The sequence below is a fragment of the Taudactylus pleione genome, unplaced genomic scaffold (assembly GCF_031769625.1).
Source record: "Taudactylus pleione unplaced genomic scaffold, aTauple2 ptg000064l, whole genome shotgun sequence".
NCBI classification, from domain to species: Eukaryota; Metazoa; Chordata; class Amphibia; order Anura; family Myobatrachidae; genus Taudactylus; species Taudactylus pleione.
In genome coordinates, this window is record NW_028284466.1 from 9624406 (window position 1) to 9640506 (window position 16101).

Consider the following 16101-nt stretch of genomic DNA (forward strand, 5'->3'; position numbering starts at 1 on the left):
GGCGCCCTTAATGTTAGCTGCAGCAGGGGAGGGGGGAGGGGTAGGTTTAGGTAAGTTAGTGGGGTTAGCGTTAGGTTTTGAGGGGGAAGGTTAGGGTTAGGCATCCCTACGGGAGAGGGTTAGGGTCAGGCACCACTGTGGGGGGGGGGGGGGGTTAGGCACTAAGAGGCACTAAGAGGGGAGGGTTAGGTTTAGACATGAAGGGGGAACTTAGGTTTAGGCACAAATGGGGATTGTTAGAGTGCAGGGTGGGGAGGAATAGGGTTAGGCTACAAGAAGGGAGGGTTAGAGTTAGGGGGAGAAGGGGTAAGTACATACCTGACCCCTGTCGGGATACTAACCATCGGGATGCCGCTGTCAGAATTATGACAGGAGGCATCCCGACAGTCGGCATTACATACATACTCCCTCAGAAATAAATGCTAAAATACTAGATCACTAATGACCTGTATTTAATTTAAAGTATGATATAATATATATATATATATATATATACACACATATACGGTGCATCCGGAAAGTATTCACAGTGCGTCACTTTTTCCACATTTTGTTATGTTACAGCCTTATTCCAAAATGGAATAAATTCATTTTTGTCCTTAAAATTCTACTCACAATACCCCATAATGACAACGTGTAAAAAGTTTTTTTGAGATTTTTGCAAATTTAATAAAAATAAAAAAACTAAGAAATCACATGTACATAAGTATTCACAGCCTTTGCTATGAAACTCAAAATTGAGCTCAGGTGCATCCTGTTTCCACTGATCATCCTTGAGATGATCCTACAGCTTAATTGGAGTCTACCTGTGGTAAATTCAGTTGATTGGACTTGAAAGGCATACACCTGTCTATATAAGGTCCCACACTTGACAGTGCATGTCAGAGCACAAACCAAGCATGAAGTCCAAAGAATTTTCTGTAGACTTCCGAGACAGGATTGTCTTGAGGCACAAATCTGGGGAAAGGTACAAAAAAATATCTGCTCCTTTGAAGGTCCCAATGAGCACAGTGGCCTCCATCATCCATAAATGGAAGAAGTTCGGAACCACCAGGACTCTTCCTAGAGTTGGCCGGCCGTCTAAACTGAGCGATCGGGGGAGAAGGGCCTTAGTCAGGGAGGTGACCAAGAACCCGATGGTCACTCTGTCAGAGCTACAGCATTCTTCTGTGGAGAGAGGAGAACCTTCCAGAAGGACAACCATCTCTACAGCAATCCACCAATCAGGCCTGTATGGAAGAGTGGTCAGAAGGAAGCCACTTTTTGGTAAAAAGCACATGGCTGCCCGCCTGGAGTTTGCCAAAATGCACCTGACAAAATTCTCTGGTCTGATGAGACAAAGATTGAACTCTTTGGCATGAATGCCAGGCGTTATGTTTGGAGGAAACTAGGCACCGCTCATCACCAGACCAATACCATCCCTACAGTGAAGCATGGTGGTGGCAGCATCATGCTGTGGGGATGATTTTCAGCGGCAGGAACTGGGAGATTAGTCAGGATAGAGAGAAAGATTAATGCAGCAATGTACAGAGACATGCTGGATGAAAACCTGCTCCAGAGCGCTCTTGACCTCAGAATGGGGCGACGGTTCATCTTTCAGCAGGACAACAACCCTAAGCATACAGCCAAGATATCAAAGGAGTGGCTTCAGGACAACTCTGTGAATGTCCTTGAGTGGCCCAGCCAGAGCCCAGACTTGAATCTGATTGAACATCTCTGGAGAGATCTGAAAATGGCTGTGCACCGAAGCTTCCCATCCAACCTGATGGAGCTTGAAAGGTGCTGCAAAGAGGAATGGGCGAAACTGCCCAAAGATAGGTGTGCCAAGCTTGTGACATCATATTTAAAAAGACTTGAGGCTGTAATTGCTGCCAAAGGTGCAACAACAAAGTATTGAACAAAGGCTGTGAATAATTAAATTTTCAAAGATCCCAAAAAAACTTTTTACACGTTGTCATTATGGGGTATTTGGTGTAGAATTTTGAGAAGGAAAATGAATTTATTCAATTTTGGAATAAGGCTGTAACATAACAAAGTGTGGAAAAAGTGACACGCTGTGAATACTTTCCGGATGCACTGTATGTATATATATATATATATATATATATATATATATATATAATGCAGTATATATGTGTGTGTACAGTTCACCTTGACAAAGGGGCTTGTTTGTCCCGAAACATTGGTTTCCGGTTATGTGACTGTCTCACAGTAAAAAACGTTTCTAACCTGCTGGAAGACTCTCTCTCTCTCTCTCTCTCTCTCTCTCTCTCTCTATATGTATATATATTACAGAAATGCAGTATACTGTGTATAAATACAGTATATATATATATATATGCTCATATTCTCTGCAGATACCTTTCCTCTGGATACCTATGTGGACTGATTTAAGCTGGGTACACACCTGGGCGACCAGGCGACCTTGGGACGCAGCAATACGATGTAACAATATATCCCATCACCGTACACACTGCGTGATCTGCTGTATGATGGTGCTCTATATTGTTACATGTTTATTGCAATTATGCAGCATCATCTGTGTCATCATCCCATCTAATGTGCAGCACATCCGATGGAAAGATGCAACCACCTAATTCATTGTACAATAAATTAGGTGATTTTGAGGGTACACACTATACAATTGTAGTTACAACCTGTCACTTAGGATATATCGAATAGTGGGCCTGGGGCCTGATTCATTACCGATCGCAACTGCAATTACTCACGCAATCAGCTGATTGTTGCATTCTGTGCATGAGTATGCATCGCAGTGCACGTGTGCAAAGTCTCCACTGCGATCTTCGATCGTAATGTCTATGCAGACCCATCGCAGAGTGATTGATTGGAAGTACCATTTGATGGTGCTGACGGGGGGGGTTGGCAAAACGCATACGTAGCTTGGGCCCTCACTGCGTGCGATGAGGTTAGCAATTTCTGAGAAAGGTCAGAGCTTGTGCAAGTGTGCATGAGGCTCTTATTGTACTCAATGTTACCAATGGTTTCACAGTATTGCCAAGTATTACGGACGTGTGTAAGGTAAAGTGGACGTCCGTATGTTAGGCTGCGTGTGGTATTGTGATCGCAGACATTAGCATATTTTCACAGTGAGACTGAGTGCGTAATCGCTATTGCAATCACAGTAGCGGGCCTTACTGAATCAGGCCCCTGATTCAGAGATGTAGGCTAATACCATGGTGTCTGCAATCCTGTACGCAGCTCCTGTGCGAAAATATGTAAATGTCGCAGTCGCAGGCACGGCCGTGCCCTTATAATATCTCTCAAATCTATCGCTAGAATGTATTACAAATTGAGATATTTGACACGTGACTGTAGTGGAAGACTTTGTCATATGCATATGCGTAACAGTTCTCCAGTTTTTAGGACCATTGAAAGAACTTGCAATTAGCCTCTCGTAGGTCCTGACCAATGGCGGCTCCAGGGGCGGGGCTACAGTGCAGTTCAAAATTCAAATAGGGGAGTTACACCAACTACCATTTCAAACAAAGCCAAATGTCACTGGCTGGCAGTTGGTGTATTTTGAACTGTGCTGCAGCCCCACCCCTGGAGCCACCACTGGTCTTGACACATCGGTCCTTTGTCTGCAGCGGTCATAGAGGTTATGAAGCAGCATCACCATCACCACATTACATGTCTGACACCTTTCTCTGCAAAGAAAATCTAACTGTAAGTACTGAGCAAATCAGCATGAGATGAAATGCATGGTACAAAGTGGCAGAGCCTGGAGTGTCTCTGACACAGTATATATATATATATATATATATATATATATATATATATATATATATATATATACAGTATATACTGTATATTTTCCATCAGGTTATATAGTTACAGTCTTTATGTGTTGCGGTAGCACAGATGGATAATACGACTTTTGTAAAGTACTGTACACCATTATAGTGAAATGCATTGTATGCCAAACGTGCTAAGAACCTTATTTCTCTTCCATGTTAATTGTAGAGTTTGTCATAATTGTTTTATTATCAATAATCTTGTTGCTTAGAATGTGTACCTGCTTTTTTTTCTACATAGCACTACAAGTCTCAGCATGGTAGCACCTCCTATTATGTTTAAAATGAAGATGTGCAGTCCAGGCTCCACCCCTATTCCTATTTCCTAATGCAGTACAATAAATAATTTTTTTTGCAAGGATAAGGTAATATAACAGTGAAGGCGTATTCAGTGAACATACATCCCTTCCAAAATAGAAGCCCCCACTGCAATGTTACATTACTGTAGTTGTAAAGCAAAAGTAAATAAAGCCTCTGGACTTCGGAGTCATTGCCCTCGTCCCAGCTCCAGCCTAATTTCCAGTTACAGGGCTTTAGAGAGAGAAGATGGCATCTGTTCTAAGCATTCTCGTTATTTTTCTCCTGGGCTACTTCTGCAGAGCGGAAAAAGAAGGTTTGTTATTTCTAATTATGTTACAACATATCCTTTTATATGTAAGCAAAACAGTACGTTCAAATGATTATGCTGGACAAAACAATGTAGCAGGTTTGCTGGAACAATCTAGCATATTACTGAACCTAGCAATGGCGTGATATAATTGGTACGTATTAAATATTTCATTTCAGGAACTGTATAATTTTCCATTTTCACATAATGTCCTGTACTAAGATAAGCAGCAGTCATTTAACTATATAATGTAGTAAGACTAATGGAGCAATCACACGGTCAGATTTGTCAGACTTGTCAGATTTGTCAGATGAACGACTGAACGATTGAACGATTTGAACGATTTTACCAAAGTTTTGAACGATTTGAACGATTGAACGATTTTTGACTGCATTAAAATGAATGGAATCATCAAAGTCTGACTGCAAACCCATCAGATGTCAGATATCGTTATCTGACAAACGGGAACGCGCATCGTTGATCGTCCATCGTTCAGGCATGTCAGATATGAACGATTTTCCTTCAGATATGAACGACTGAACGATTTTTAAATCGTTATCGTTCATATCTGAAGGAAAAATCTGATCGTGTGTATACACCATAATACATACAATTTTATTTATTTATAATACCGTGTTAAAAGATAAATATTTTTAATTGCTATTTCACAACCTTGGTCATCTACAGCTATAGATAGTTTCATTTGCCAGTTATTAATTAATTTCAACATACAGTATTATCTACAGTAAGTGTAAATAGGTTATAGAACCAACAATGAACTAGAAAATTTTAGGGCAGAGATAGGCAACAGTCAGCTTGGGGGCCACATGAAAAGGTTAAATAGGTGACATACTACAGTAATTTCCCTCCTTTCTGTTGGGAGAGTACTACGCTCCGTGCTGTCTCTTCCACACTGCTGCATCTGAGACGAAGGAGCGCTGGCATCACAGCACGACCTCCGATCCAAGTGTAGAAGTTATGGAAGGTGACCAGTGATCCCGGGGAGCACCCCAACCCAGATGATGTAGATAAAATCATGGGGACCATAGACTTAGCTGTAGAGCAGTACATGTATTCCCTCATTCACAGGAAATGTGGTTGGCTTTACAGGTGGCTTATGAATACAAAGGCCTAATGAGAAGAATCAACCGAGACACCCTCTGTATGGCACAAAGAGCCTGATTTAGAGATTTATGTAAATCTGATATTTACATAAAAAATTCCAATGTTTAATGAACTGCGCATGTGCAGATCTGGCCCTGCAACGTCGTTTGCAGTGCTCCAAAAGCCACACCATGTTTGACATACTGCTGGCATTAGGGGGCGGCAACAGAGAACATTCCAGAATATTAGGGCATTTTGGCCCCGTTTTTGGTGTGCAATGAGCAGTGGCAGCATAATTAGCGTGCATCTCTGAATGAACCCTATATGAATGAACCCTATATAGCTAGGATGCTGTCTATCTCTCAGCAATTGACATCAGTTGGCTTCCAAGTAGATGAGGAGGTTGCAATGGTGATGCTGTAAAAATTTAAGCCAGAGTATGATTTTCTAGTAGCAGCTTAGCTTTGGAGTTATATGCTGCCAGGTTATCAGCGGAAACTATACAGGCCAAGCTACAGTAGTGCAGTTTCAAGAGCGCATTCCTGCTGAGCCCAATGCTGAGAATTCTAGTTTGCTATCAATGAGTATAAAACTTAAAAAGCCAAAGTAAAGATGTGTCCCTCAGGTCCCATGCGACTCCGCGAGCGCTGAGCATCTTTTTGTGTCTTTTCTGCTGAAAATGTGTTTAAATTGCAATGCAATGCAACTAGAACACACCAGGAGACTGCACTGACTAATTTGATATGCAACACTTGTATATCTGTGTGTGACTGAGTATCTGAATCTATATACAAAGTGCTCCAATGCAGCATTTAGCAGCATGGAACAGCAATTCACGCCATCATGTGTACAGACGGCGCAATGTATCAATCCATCGCATAGTGTGTACCTAGCATTGCACAAACTATTAGTGCAATAATTACAATACACACACTTGGTACCAAATTTTTGGGAAAGCCTAAATAAAGATGCGGGACAATTTATTTTAATAATGTCTTTCTTTATTGCACATTACTTAGGCTGGGTACACATTAGGCATTATTTTGGACAATATGTTGTTTTAAGGCAAATTGGAACAACATATCATTCACATTGCATAGTACTGTATGTGTACGCTCAATCATGCGTGCACGAGTGTCGTTCATCGCATCTTCCCATCTCCTGTGCTGCACATCAGATTGGACGATGTAATGAACAACACCATGCTGCTAAATGCAGCGTGGAACAGCACATCGCGCCATCATACATAGTATTGTGCAGTGTGTACAGATTAGAAATTAAAAACAAAACCCCATGTTTTGGTTTTGGATCCAGATTCGTCTTGTTTCAGTTTTAGTTTTGGAACTGGATTTAGAAAAAAAAAATCTAAAATCATGTAATTTGGCCAATTTGGACATGTTTACAAGCAATCCAAAACCCGAGTTCGGTTTTTAAATCCGAGTTCAGAACTGACTGCAGAACCAAACCGGGACTCTGGGCCTAATTCAGACCCACTCGCCAGCGCTATGCGCTCGTGAGCGGGTCGATGTTAGGCCGGCTCCGACGTGCACATGCGCGAGACCCGGCTAGCGACAGGCGCTCCGTCGCTCTGGGTCTCACACCAAAAGGGGGCGGCTGTCGATTTTGATCGACAGCTCACACCATTTTGGAGGTGTGGCGTGGGGGTGGCTTCACAAACGGAGGCGTTCCCATGCGAATACCTGCCATTTGTGGGCGGCCACACTGACATCACCAGTGATGTCAGTGGGAGAGCTTCCAGCTCTATTAGAGCCAGAAGCTCTCTGGGGCTTGCGGCCACGAGACCCTACCACAAGGGTCTCGTTGCAAGCCCGATGGTCGCGATAGTCTTGGGTGGACAGCTATGCGAGCGACCAGGAGGCCGCTCCAAAAAAAAACGCCCTGATTCAGAGCGAGCGCTTTCAGAGCGTCCGGCTCTGAATCAGAGCCTCTGTTCGACTCGAAAGCCCAAAGTGATTCTGAACTCTGACTCGGAACCCCTAAAAATGGTTGTTGTCGGTTCTCTGGGAACCAGACTTGCACTTCTCTAGTACAGACAGCGCAATGTATCGTTCCATAGCATGGCATCCCGTCACTAGGTACACACATTGTGTACTTGTATCCAGCCTTGCACAAACTATTTGCTGGTTTGTTAAAAATACCTTTTACTTTTATTATAAATACATTCTTTACTCCTACTCTACAATATTATTATTCATAGAGTACTATGACATTAGATTGTTTTCATGCTTTTATTATTATTTGTTATTGTTTCAATATATTTAAAAGACAAGATTTTACAAATAAAAGTTATGTTTTAGACATGTGGCTCTACAAGACAGTCCCTTTTCTTGTTTTCTATTAATGCTTTCATTGATTGTTGATTGCAGCACCCCCGAAAAGGTACACCATTGGGTATAACATGTAATACAGGGTTAATCATAAATTGATTGATACTATACACATGTGCAAAGGTTTTCTTTGTTTTTTTGTGTTAGCAATTTTAAATCACTGCTGAAAGAGAGCAATGGGCTGCTGTAAAATTTATCCTAAGACAGCAAAATTATTTAAATTCCTTGATACTAAAGTTTGTAAAAGATGGAAATTTGGAATTACAAGCCTTCTGTGATTGGTAAACAGATGCAGATGACATTCCTTCACCGGATACCCATCTGCTTTGGCAGGTGCAGCTATCATCTGGGCTAGTAGGAAACAGCCTACAGTTGCCTTATCCACTACTGAGGCGGAGTACATGCATTTGACACGTTGATGTGTCTTGCATTGCTATTTTTGATTTGTGTATACCCTGTGTTTCGGTTACAAATGAAACATCCAAAAATGTGGAATGTTGTGTTATGTACCCAGAGACAGCCTTGAACGTGTTAGGAGAGAAGTGCACACCATGCTGTCTTTCCCTCTCTGCCCGGTTCAGGACTACTTACCTGAGACAGAGGGTGATCTCATATCAAGCATGCTACTGCGCATGTGTGGCATCTCTGTGTGTCTTCTTTCGCTATCATCCATTAGAAGAGGAGGTGCCCCTGAATGCCTTGTTGCACCAGAGACTATACAGCGGAGATACTACATAAAGCAGGGATAGGATGCTGGAGTCCGTGACCTATTAACTTGTGGCTGCATCTGTAGACTGTTAGAAGTATGTCACAGAGAAAGATGTGTTATGGTTCAGCACACTGGGTGGTGTTATATTTGTCCAGTTAGAAAACAATGCACTTGGCCAGATTGTATAATGATGATAAGCATGTATGTGGGTTTCAGATAGCAGTTAGGCAATACTTAGTACAGCTTAACCAGGTCTTAGGTTTATTTAACCAGGCAGAAATAACATATAGCAATGAGATACAGGGATGTACAGGTATAGTAACTGTATAGAGGAGCCAGGAGGGTATTGCTGGGCATTGTAATGCACGGGGTGGTATGATGACAACACCCTGGTAGTTAGTGGCGCTCTGCCCCTCTACTAGGGATGTGCGCCGACCCTCGTGTTTTGGTTTTGGATCTGGATCTCACCTGGTTTTGGATCTGGATTGGTTTTGCCAAAACCTCACCTCCGTGTTTTGTTTTCGGGTTTTAGTTTTGGATCTGGATTTTTTCTTAAAAAAAAAAAAAAAGCTAAAATCACATAAAATTGGCCTTTGTTTGTTCCTACAGTATTAATAACCTCAATAACATTTATTACCAGTCAATTTTGACCACCTCACAATATTATTTTTTTCATCTAGTTAAGGTCAAAAGGTTGCATCCAGCTAGCTGGCTGACTAAGCTAAGTGACACAGTGGGTGGCACTAACATGTGGCAGTTCAGCTTCCAATTTCCAACACAGATACAGTGTGTTATACAGTGTGGGTTGGATACACCAACAGTGACAGCAGTGTCGGCAGAGCGGGATTGCTGACGATGTCCTCAGTACATGGAATGGCAGTGTTACGGTGCTGGCAGTGTCCTCAGTGAAGGGTACCGGCGATGTCTTTAGTGCCAGTGGTGTCTTTAGTGCAGGTTTGCTGACTGCGTCGGCAGTGAAGGGGTGTTCTCAATGCAGGGTGTCGGCAGAGCGGGGGTGCCAGCAGTGTCCTCAGAGCAGGTTTGCTGACTGTGTCGGCAGCGCAGGGGTCTTCTCAAAGCAGGGTGCCGGTGGTGTCGGCAGAGGGGGGTGCCCTCAGTGCATGTGTTCTGACAGTGACGGCAGTGCAGGGGTGCTGGTGATGTCCTCAGTGTGGGAGTCGCTGACGGTGTCCTCAGCACGTGGGGCAGCAGTGCAGGGGTGCCAGCAGTGTCGGCAGTGGTGGTGTTGGCAGTGGGGGTGCCGGCGGTGACTTTTGCTTCTTGACTGTGTGCATATTAACTGGGCTTAACGCTGACAGACAGCTCTCTCAGCCAATCAGCGTTAAGCCCGCTCAATACAAAACCTTGCGACCTGACAGCGGGATCGCAAGGTTTTGCCTCGGGTGAGGGATCCGGGGCAGGCAGGGAGATCCGAACTAGGCTTGGATCACCCCGGATCCCCGAAATTCGGGTGGGTTCGGGTCTCTGAGAACCGAACCCGCTCATCCCTACCCTCTACGGTAGCAGTGGTGATTTAGTGCACTTGCAGTCAGAGCTGTAACAGGGCTTAAATGTGCCCCATGCCAGCCCTGCCCCCTTAGCGCCTGATGTCATTATGCCATGCAGAGGGGACAGGGCTGGCAGCATCAGTAAGTGCAGCGCTGGCTTGAAGCATTCTGAAGATGCTCCAAATCAGCTGCACACACTGTAGGGTTCCTGTTTGGTGCATCTAAAGGACGCTATGGCAGCGCTGCTGTAGTGATCCTGTGCAGTGTGCAATTCCAGGCACCTTGCTAGCCAGAAGCAAGGGCCGTGGGGCGACGATGGTACAGAGCCCTGCGCTTGTTGTGGTGGCACCGGTCGCACACCCCTAGTTTTAGCCCTGCTTGCCATACTCTGTAGTCTCTATATGACACTGTAGTTACAGGAGTCTCTGAGAGCCCGTCCTTTAACATGAAATGCCGGGGAGGAAAGATGCGCCAAAACGGCGAGCATGTGCAGCAGCACCTGACGGAGGTCAGGGTTCCTGCTGAGCTCTGGCAGGTGCTAGAGACCTTTGGCTCAGTTACTTAGATGTAGTGTGGATGGAGGCAGTGCAGGAGCAGTCCTCATCCAACACTACCCCACTGTGTCATGCAGTGGCGTAACTATAAATTTTGCTCCCCCATGCCAAAAAAGTTTCAGGCGCCCCCCTCCCGCCCAACTCCCCCCCAGCCCAAAGATCGAACACACCCAAAGACGACGTTTAAGGTGTGTGGTTACATGACACAGCAACGTGCCTTACACATTATGACACACTAAGTAATGCCACTTACAACACAATGTGCCACACCGGAATGCCCCTTGCAACACATTATGCCACACAGCAATGCCCCTTACACATGCCACCCTGTAATAGTGCCCCTTATGCAGTGCCCCCTGTAGTAGTGCCCATTATGAAGGGCCCCCTGTAATTGTGCCCATATGCAGTGCCCCTTGTAGTTGTGCCCCTTCAAGTAGTGCCCCCTGTAGTTGTGCCCCTTCCAGTAATGCCCCCTGTAGTTGTGCCCCTGTAGTTGTGCACAGTAGTTGCCCCCAGTAGTGAGCCCCCTGTAGTTGCTCTCCCCCCCCCCCCGCGCGCACACAAACACACTAAAAAACAAAACAAAAAAAAAACACTTACCTTTATACCCGCTCCAGTGCTGCTGCCGCCCATATCCCAGCGTCCGTTCCTCGGCACTATTGGAGTGACGTCATGACGTCACTCCCATAGTGCTCTGCGGGACTCGGAAGACGGAGCTCACTCCTGAGCTCCGTCTCCGGCGTCAGCTCCTCGGCACTATGGGAGTGACGTCATGACGTCACTACCATAGTGCCCTGCGGGACCCGGAAGTCGGAGGGAGCTCCGTCCTCCGGCTGTCGCCGGGGGTTTCATTAGGAGCCGGGCGCCCGCTGGTAACACACTCAGCGGGCGCCCGGCAGATGGAGGGAGTCACGGGAGTTCCTCCACTGAGTGGCGTAACTACTGCCCCCGTCGCCCCCAAGCTATCCAGCGCCTCCAAGCCACCGCGGGGGCTGCGGGGGCAGTAGTTACGCCACTGGTGTCATGTCACCAACGCTTACTCTTAGCGGCCAACTGCCACCACTGAATGTATATACAGGTGTGTGTACATGGAGTATCACATTAACCCTATAAGCTCCTGTCTGGATCTGTTTCTAACTGTATGTGTAGTAGTAGTGGCAGCAGTAATTGCTAATGTTACAGTATACCATTTGTACACAATATAGTAATATAATGAAGTGTCATATTAATAAGACAGTATGGCTGTGTCTGTACACTGTTATAATAATTAATAAGTTGCATTTACTATATAAAATACATTTAAATATAGAAGCAAGTAAAACAATAAATTATTTTCAATTAAATCCAAACATCCCTTGTCTTCCCTTTTAAAGACAAATTAGAATTTGCTTTCCTGTCTGTAGACTGATTGATTGCAATTATCTAATAATTATTAAACCAATAAGATTGCAGCAGCAACAATAATAATGGACAGTGGCATCAGTGGGAGGGATCAAGAGGTACTTAGCCAAACAGAAGCAGCTGCTGATCGACATCATCATCAGTGTGTATTTTGCACTAAGGGTCGAGTACCCATAAAGTCAGCAACTATGGCTTGTGCTCTAATATCATGATGTGGCTGTATGTTTTTCTACAAAGGTAATGTGCACCTCCGGCTTTGGGGGCCAATGATCACTTATGAGGCCCTTGAAAAATATGATGTTGCCCCCCATTCGTCTGAAACCTCTCTCTCGCTCTGACAAAGAAAAATGCCTAGTAATTGGGCAGCTGCAGAAATAGGAACCACACTCCTTCTGTGCTACAAATTAAAATGCTTTTATTATGACATGGTTTTATTTCAACCATCTACGGCTACTATTTCTTCATATGTACATATATATATATATATATATATAAATATATATTCCCACTTCCAGTAACACATTAATGCTTCACCTCTATAGTAATGCATCACTGCTATAGTAAGACATTACCCTCCCTTACCTGTGCACTAACACATTTCACTCACTCACCTCTGTAGTAACACATTATCCTCACTCACCTCTGAAGTAACACATTTCCAGCCCTCGCCCCTTATTGTAACATACTCCCTTCCTTCACCCTGTAGTAACACATTTGACAGTTCCCTCCCTCACCTGTGTAGAAATACAATCACACCTGTATTATCACATTACACTCACTCACACCTGTGGTAACTTATTCTTCTCCATCACCTCTGGAGTAACACATTCCCCATCATCACCTCTATAGTAACACATTACCCCACTAACCCCTGTAGTAACACATTACCCTCCCTCACCTCTGTAGAAACATATTACCTCTGCTAAGCCCTGTAGTAACACATTCCCTTCCTTCACCCCGTAGTAAAACATTTGCCATTCTCCTCCCTCAACTCTGTAGTAACACATTACCACCCCTCACCCCTGTAGTAACACATTACCCAACCTCACCAGTGTAGTAACACGTTTTCCTCTCACCTCTGTAGTAACACAATCCTTTCCCTCACTATTCAAATAGGGGAATCACACCAACCGCCAGTGATGTTTGAATATGAACTGTGCTACAGCCACAATGAGACAGTCAGGTAGGACATTGCACAGGGGGAGGAAACATTTTAGCCCTATTTACCACCTCAGGAGTCCAATTGTAGAAAATCCCTTCTTATTGGGCACCTACATCATCAAATGAATATACTCCCTGATTTTCATGTTTCTAGGTCCAGGGGTTTGGGCTGGGCATTGATGAGTCAGTCAGGATATTTGATTTTATATATATATATAATATACTGCATATAGAATTATATATATTATCTGGGATCCAAGCATCCATTGAAATTCTTTTCAATGACCTTTAAAAGGAAATTGGTAGCTCACACAGTAGAGTATATTTCTCTGTGAAAGTCAGTGGCACCTAAAAAAGAAATATGCACAGACCCCCATGTTTTGGTCTTGGATCTGGATTAATCTTCGTGTTTTAGTTTTTGATTTTAAATTCTGATAAAAATTTATAAAAAAAATCTATTAAAAATCAATAAATACAACTAAAATGTCCAAATACAAAACCCGAGTTTGGTTTTTTAAATCCGAGTTCCGAACTGGCAACAGATCCGAAACAGGACTTGGTTCGAACCGTATCACAAAAGTGAATCCGAACCTTGAGCCGATTCTACTCAGAACCCTTAAGTTCGAGTGTGTTTGGATTTCAGAAATCTGGACCTGCACATCTCTAGTTTTAGGTATTGTATTTGAGCAGGCAACAACGACTCTCTCTAATGTACTATCTATATCGAATTTCAGCACTGATACCTCTTGATTTGAGAGCACTAATTGGACAGCTGAATGATCACACAAGAGAGCACTAACGTTTAGGGAAATAGAAATGATCTTGGGAGAGGAGTAGAGAGATAAAGTGGAAAAATTGCCCTAGTAAATAATCAGCTTCTCACTGTGATTTTATAGCCTGTGCTAGATAAATGACAGTTTGAAGCTAATTGGTTTCTATGAGCAACTTCTCCACTTTATCTTTCTTGAAGGTTTCATACTGTACATCTGCTCTGTTGTCTTCTCAGAATGTGCTATTGCAGAGACACCAGTGGGGTGAGAATCTGAGGAATGGACCCTGTTAAGGGGAGAACTGACGGAGGACCAGATACTGCAACACCCCTGCTAGTTGGGGTGAGAGGACAATTATCATTTAGGATCAGGGAGAAGATCATTAATATTTGAGGTTCATAGTTTGTATTGACATCATTTTAAAATAAACTATTGAACACTGTTATCTAGCTTTTGTAGATTTATTTTTATGTGGCAGTGCTTTTCTTAACACCGATATAAGTTGCTTAACACTGGAATCAATCCATTTAGAAACATTAAGGTCATACATTTCAGCTACTGTAAGTCAAATATTGACAAGCCTATTTTATTTGTTCTTTTATTTATGTTTTTTTTTGTTTTGTTCACAGTGTTTCTGACTGAGAAATCTGCAAGCGGTATTCTTGTGAGACAAAAGAGATATAACACGGGTCGTTTGGAAGAATTTGTTGCAGGCAATCTTGAACGAGAATGTATAGAGGAGAAGTGCAATTATGAGGAAGCAAGAGAAGTCTTTGAAAATGATGCAAAAACCGTAAGCAACCAATTAAACATCATTAGACTTTTAGTGAACACTCTGTAACTGCAGGTAAATACAAACTGAGCACAACGGTGAAACATTAACCTGCAGAGATTGGCAACAAATTAAGTTGCTGTTCTTAGGGACGGTGTGCCATAGAAATAGGTGGCATGTGTCTGTGGCTCCCAAATCCACCTAGTCTGTCCTAATCTCTGTCCCTACGTGCCTAGCTGGGATGTAGGTAAATAGCAACCATTGGCATGCCGGGTGCCGAAATCCCGGCGCTGGAATCCTGAATCGGGGGCAAGACACCGGCGCCAGAATCCCGACAAGAGGGGAGAAGCCGGCATCCCAACAACCGGCATGCCGATGGAAAGTACAGCGGGAGCACTTAGGTCTTAGCCGTGGGGGGGGAGGGTTAGGTTTAGGCACTAACGGGGAGGGTTAGGGTGTGGGGTAGGGAGGGTTAGGGTACACAACAGGAGAGTTAGGGTTAGGGGGTTAAGGAGGAAATATTAGGGTACTTACCGCTCCCCTGTCAGGATTTCCAGCTTCGGAATGCCGCTGTCTTTTGACAGCAGGCATCCCTAGTGCCGGGGTTTCATACCCAACCCGCCTAGCCAGGCCTACTTTCCAACATACCAAGCCTAATTTACTACCACATTATTCAGCTCTGAATAATTGATACAAATTTCCAGTTCATGATGTACATTTCCTTGGAAATATTATACCTGCAAACATAATTTTTGCTGTCATCTTTATATACTAAACCAGAGGAATACCTGTAAACAAGGGTTCAATCATTGTAAATGATGTTACCACTTTTCTTTACCAATGATCCTTTCCGTGTTCTATAAAGCAAATCCTCATGATGTAACTTTATATTTTCTATTGCAAAATAGCTGATCTGTTTTGAATTTGCATGCAGCTGGCTCTGAGTTTATATTATACCCACTGGTAGATTCCTGTATAGAGATCCCTGGCAGGGAGGTCCAAGCGAGGTGTTTGGGAACATCATTGAACTGTGGGCTTGATTCAGACCCGGTCGCAAGGCTCCGTTTGCACGCAGCCTGTCGATGTTTGCATTCTGCGCATGTGTATGCATCACAATGCGCGTGCGTGAACCGGCCGCTGCAATCGGGAATTGACAGCAGCAGAGCCTTCATACAGTGATTGACAGGAAGTGACCATTTGAGGGTGGTGATGGGGGGTGGTCAGAGAAACGCAGGCATGCCTGGGCGTTTAAACAGCATTTCAGGGGCGTGCATAATTAGTCCCCAGCGATGGCATAAGCATCCTAACGTCTAGTTACACACACAAACATTAGCAATGTCTGCGGAAGGGGT

The 16101-nt window shown here is 43.9% G+C and overlaps 1 protein-coding gene across 1 annotated transcript in view; it reads left to right on the plus strand.

Moving 5' to 3' along the window:
• Positions 1–4361: 4361 nt before the first annotated feature.
• Positions 4362–16101, plus strand: part of F9 (coagulation factor IX) — a 51944-nt gene continuing 40204 nt past the window's right edge. The window contains exons 1-2 of the mRNA XM_088465813.1: positions 4362–4428; positions 14607–14770. Of these exons, the coding sequence (XP_088321939.1) occupies positions 4362–4428; positions 14607–14770 (231 nt within the window). The remainder of the gene's footprint in view (positions 4429–14606; positions 14771–16101) is intronic.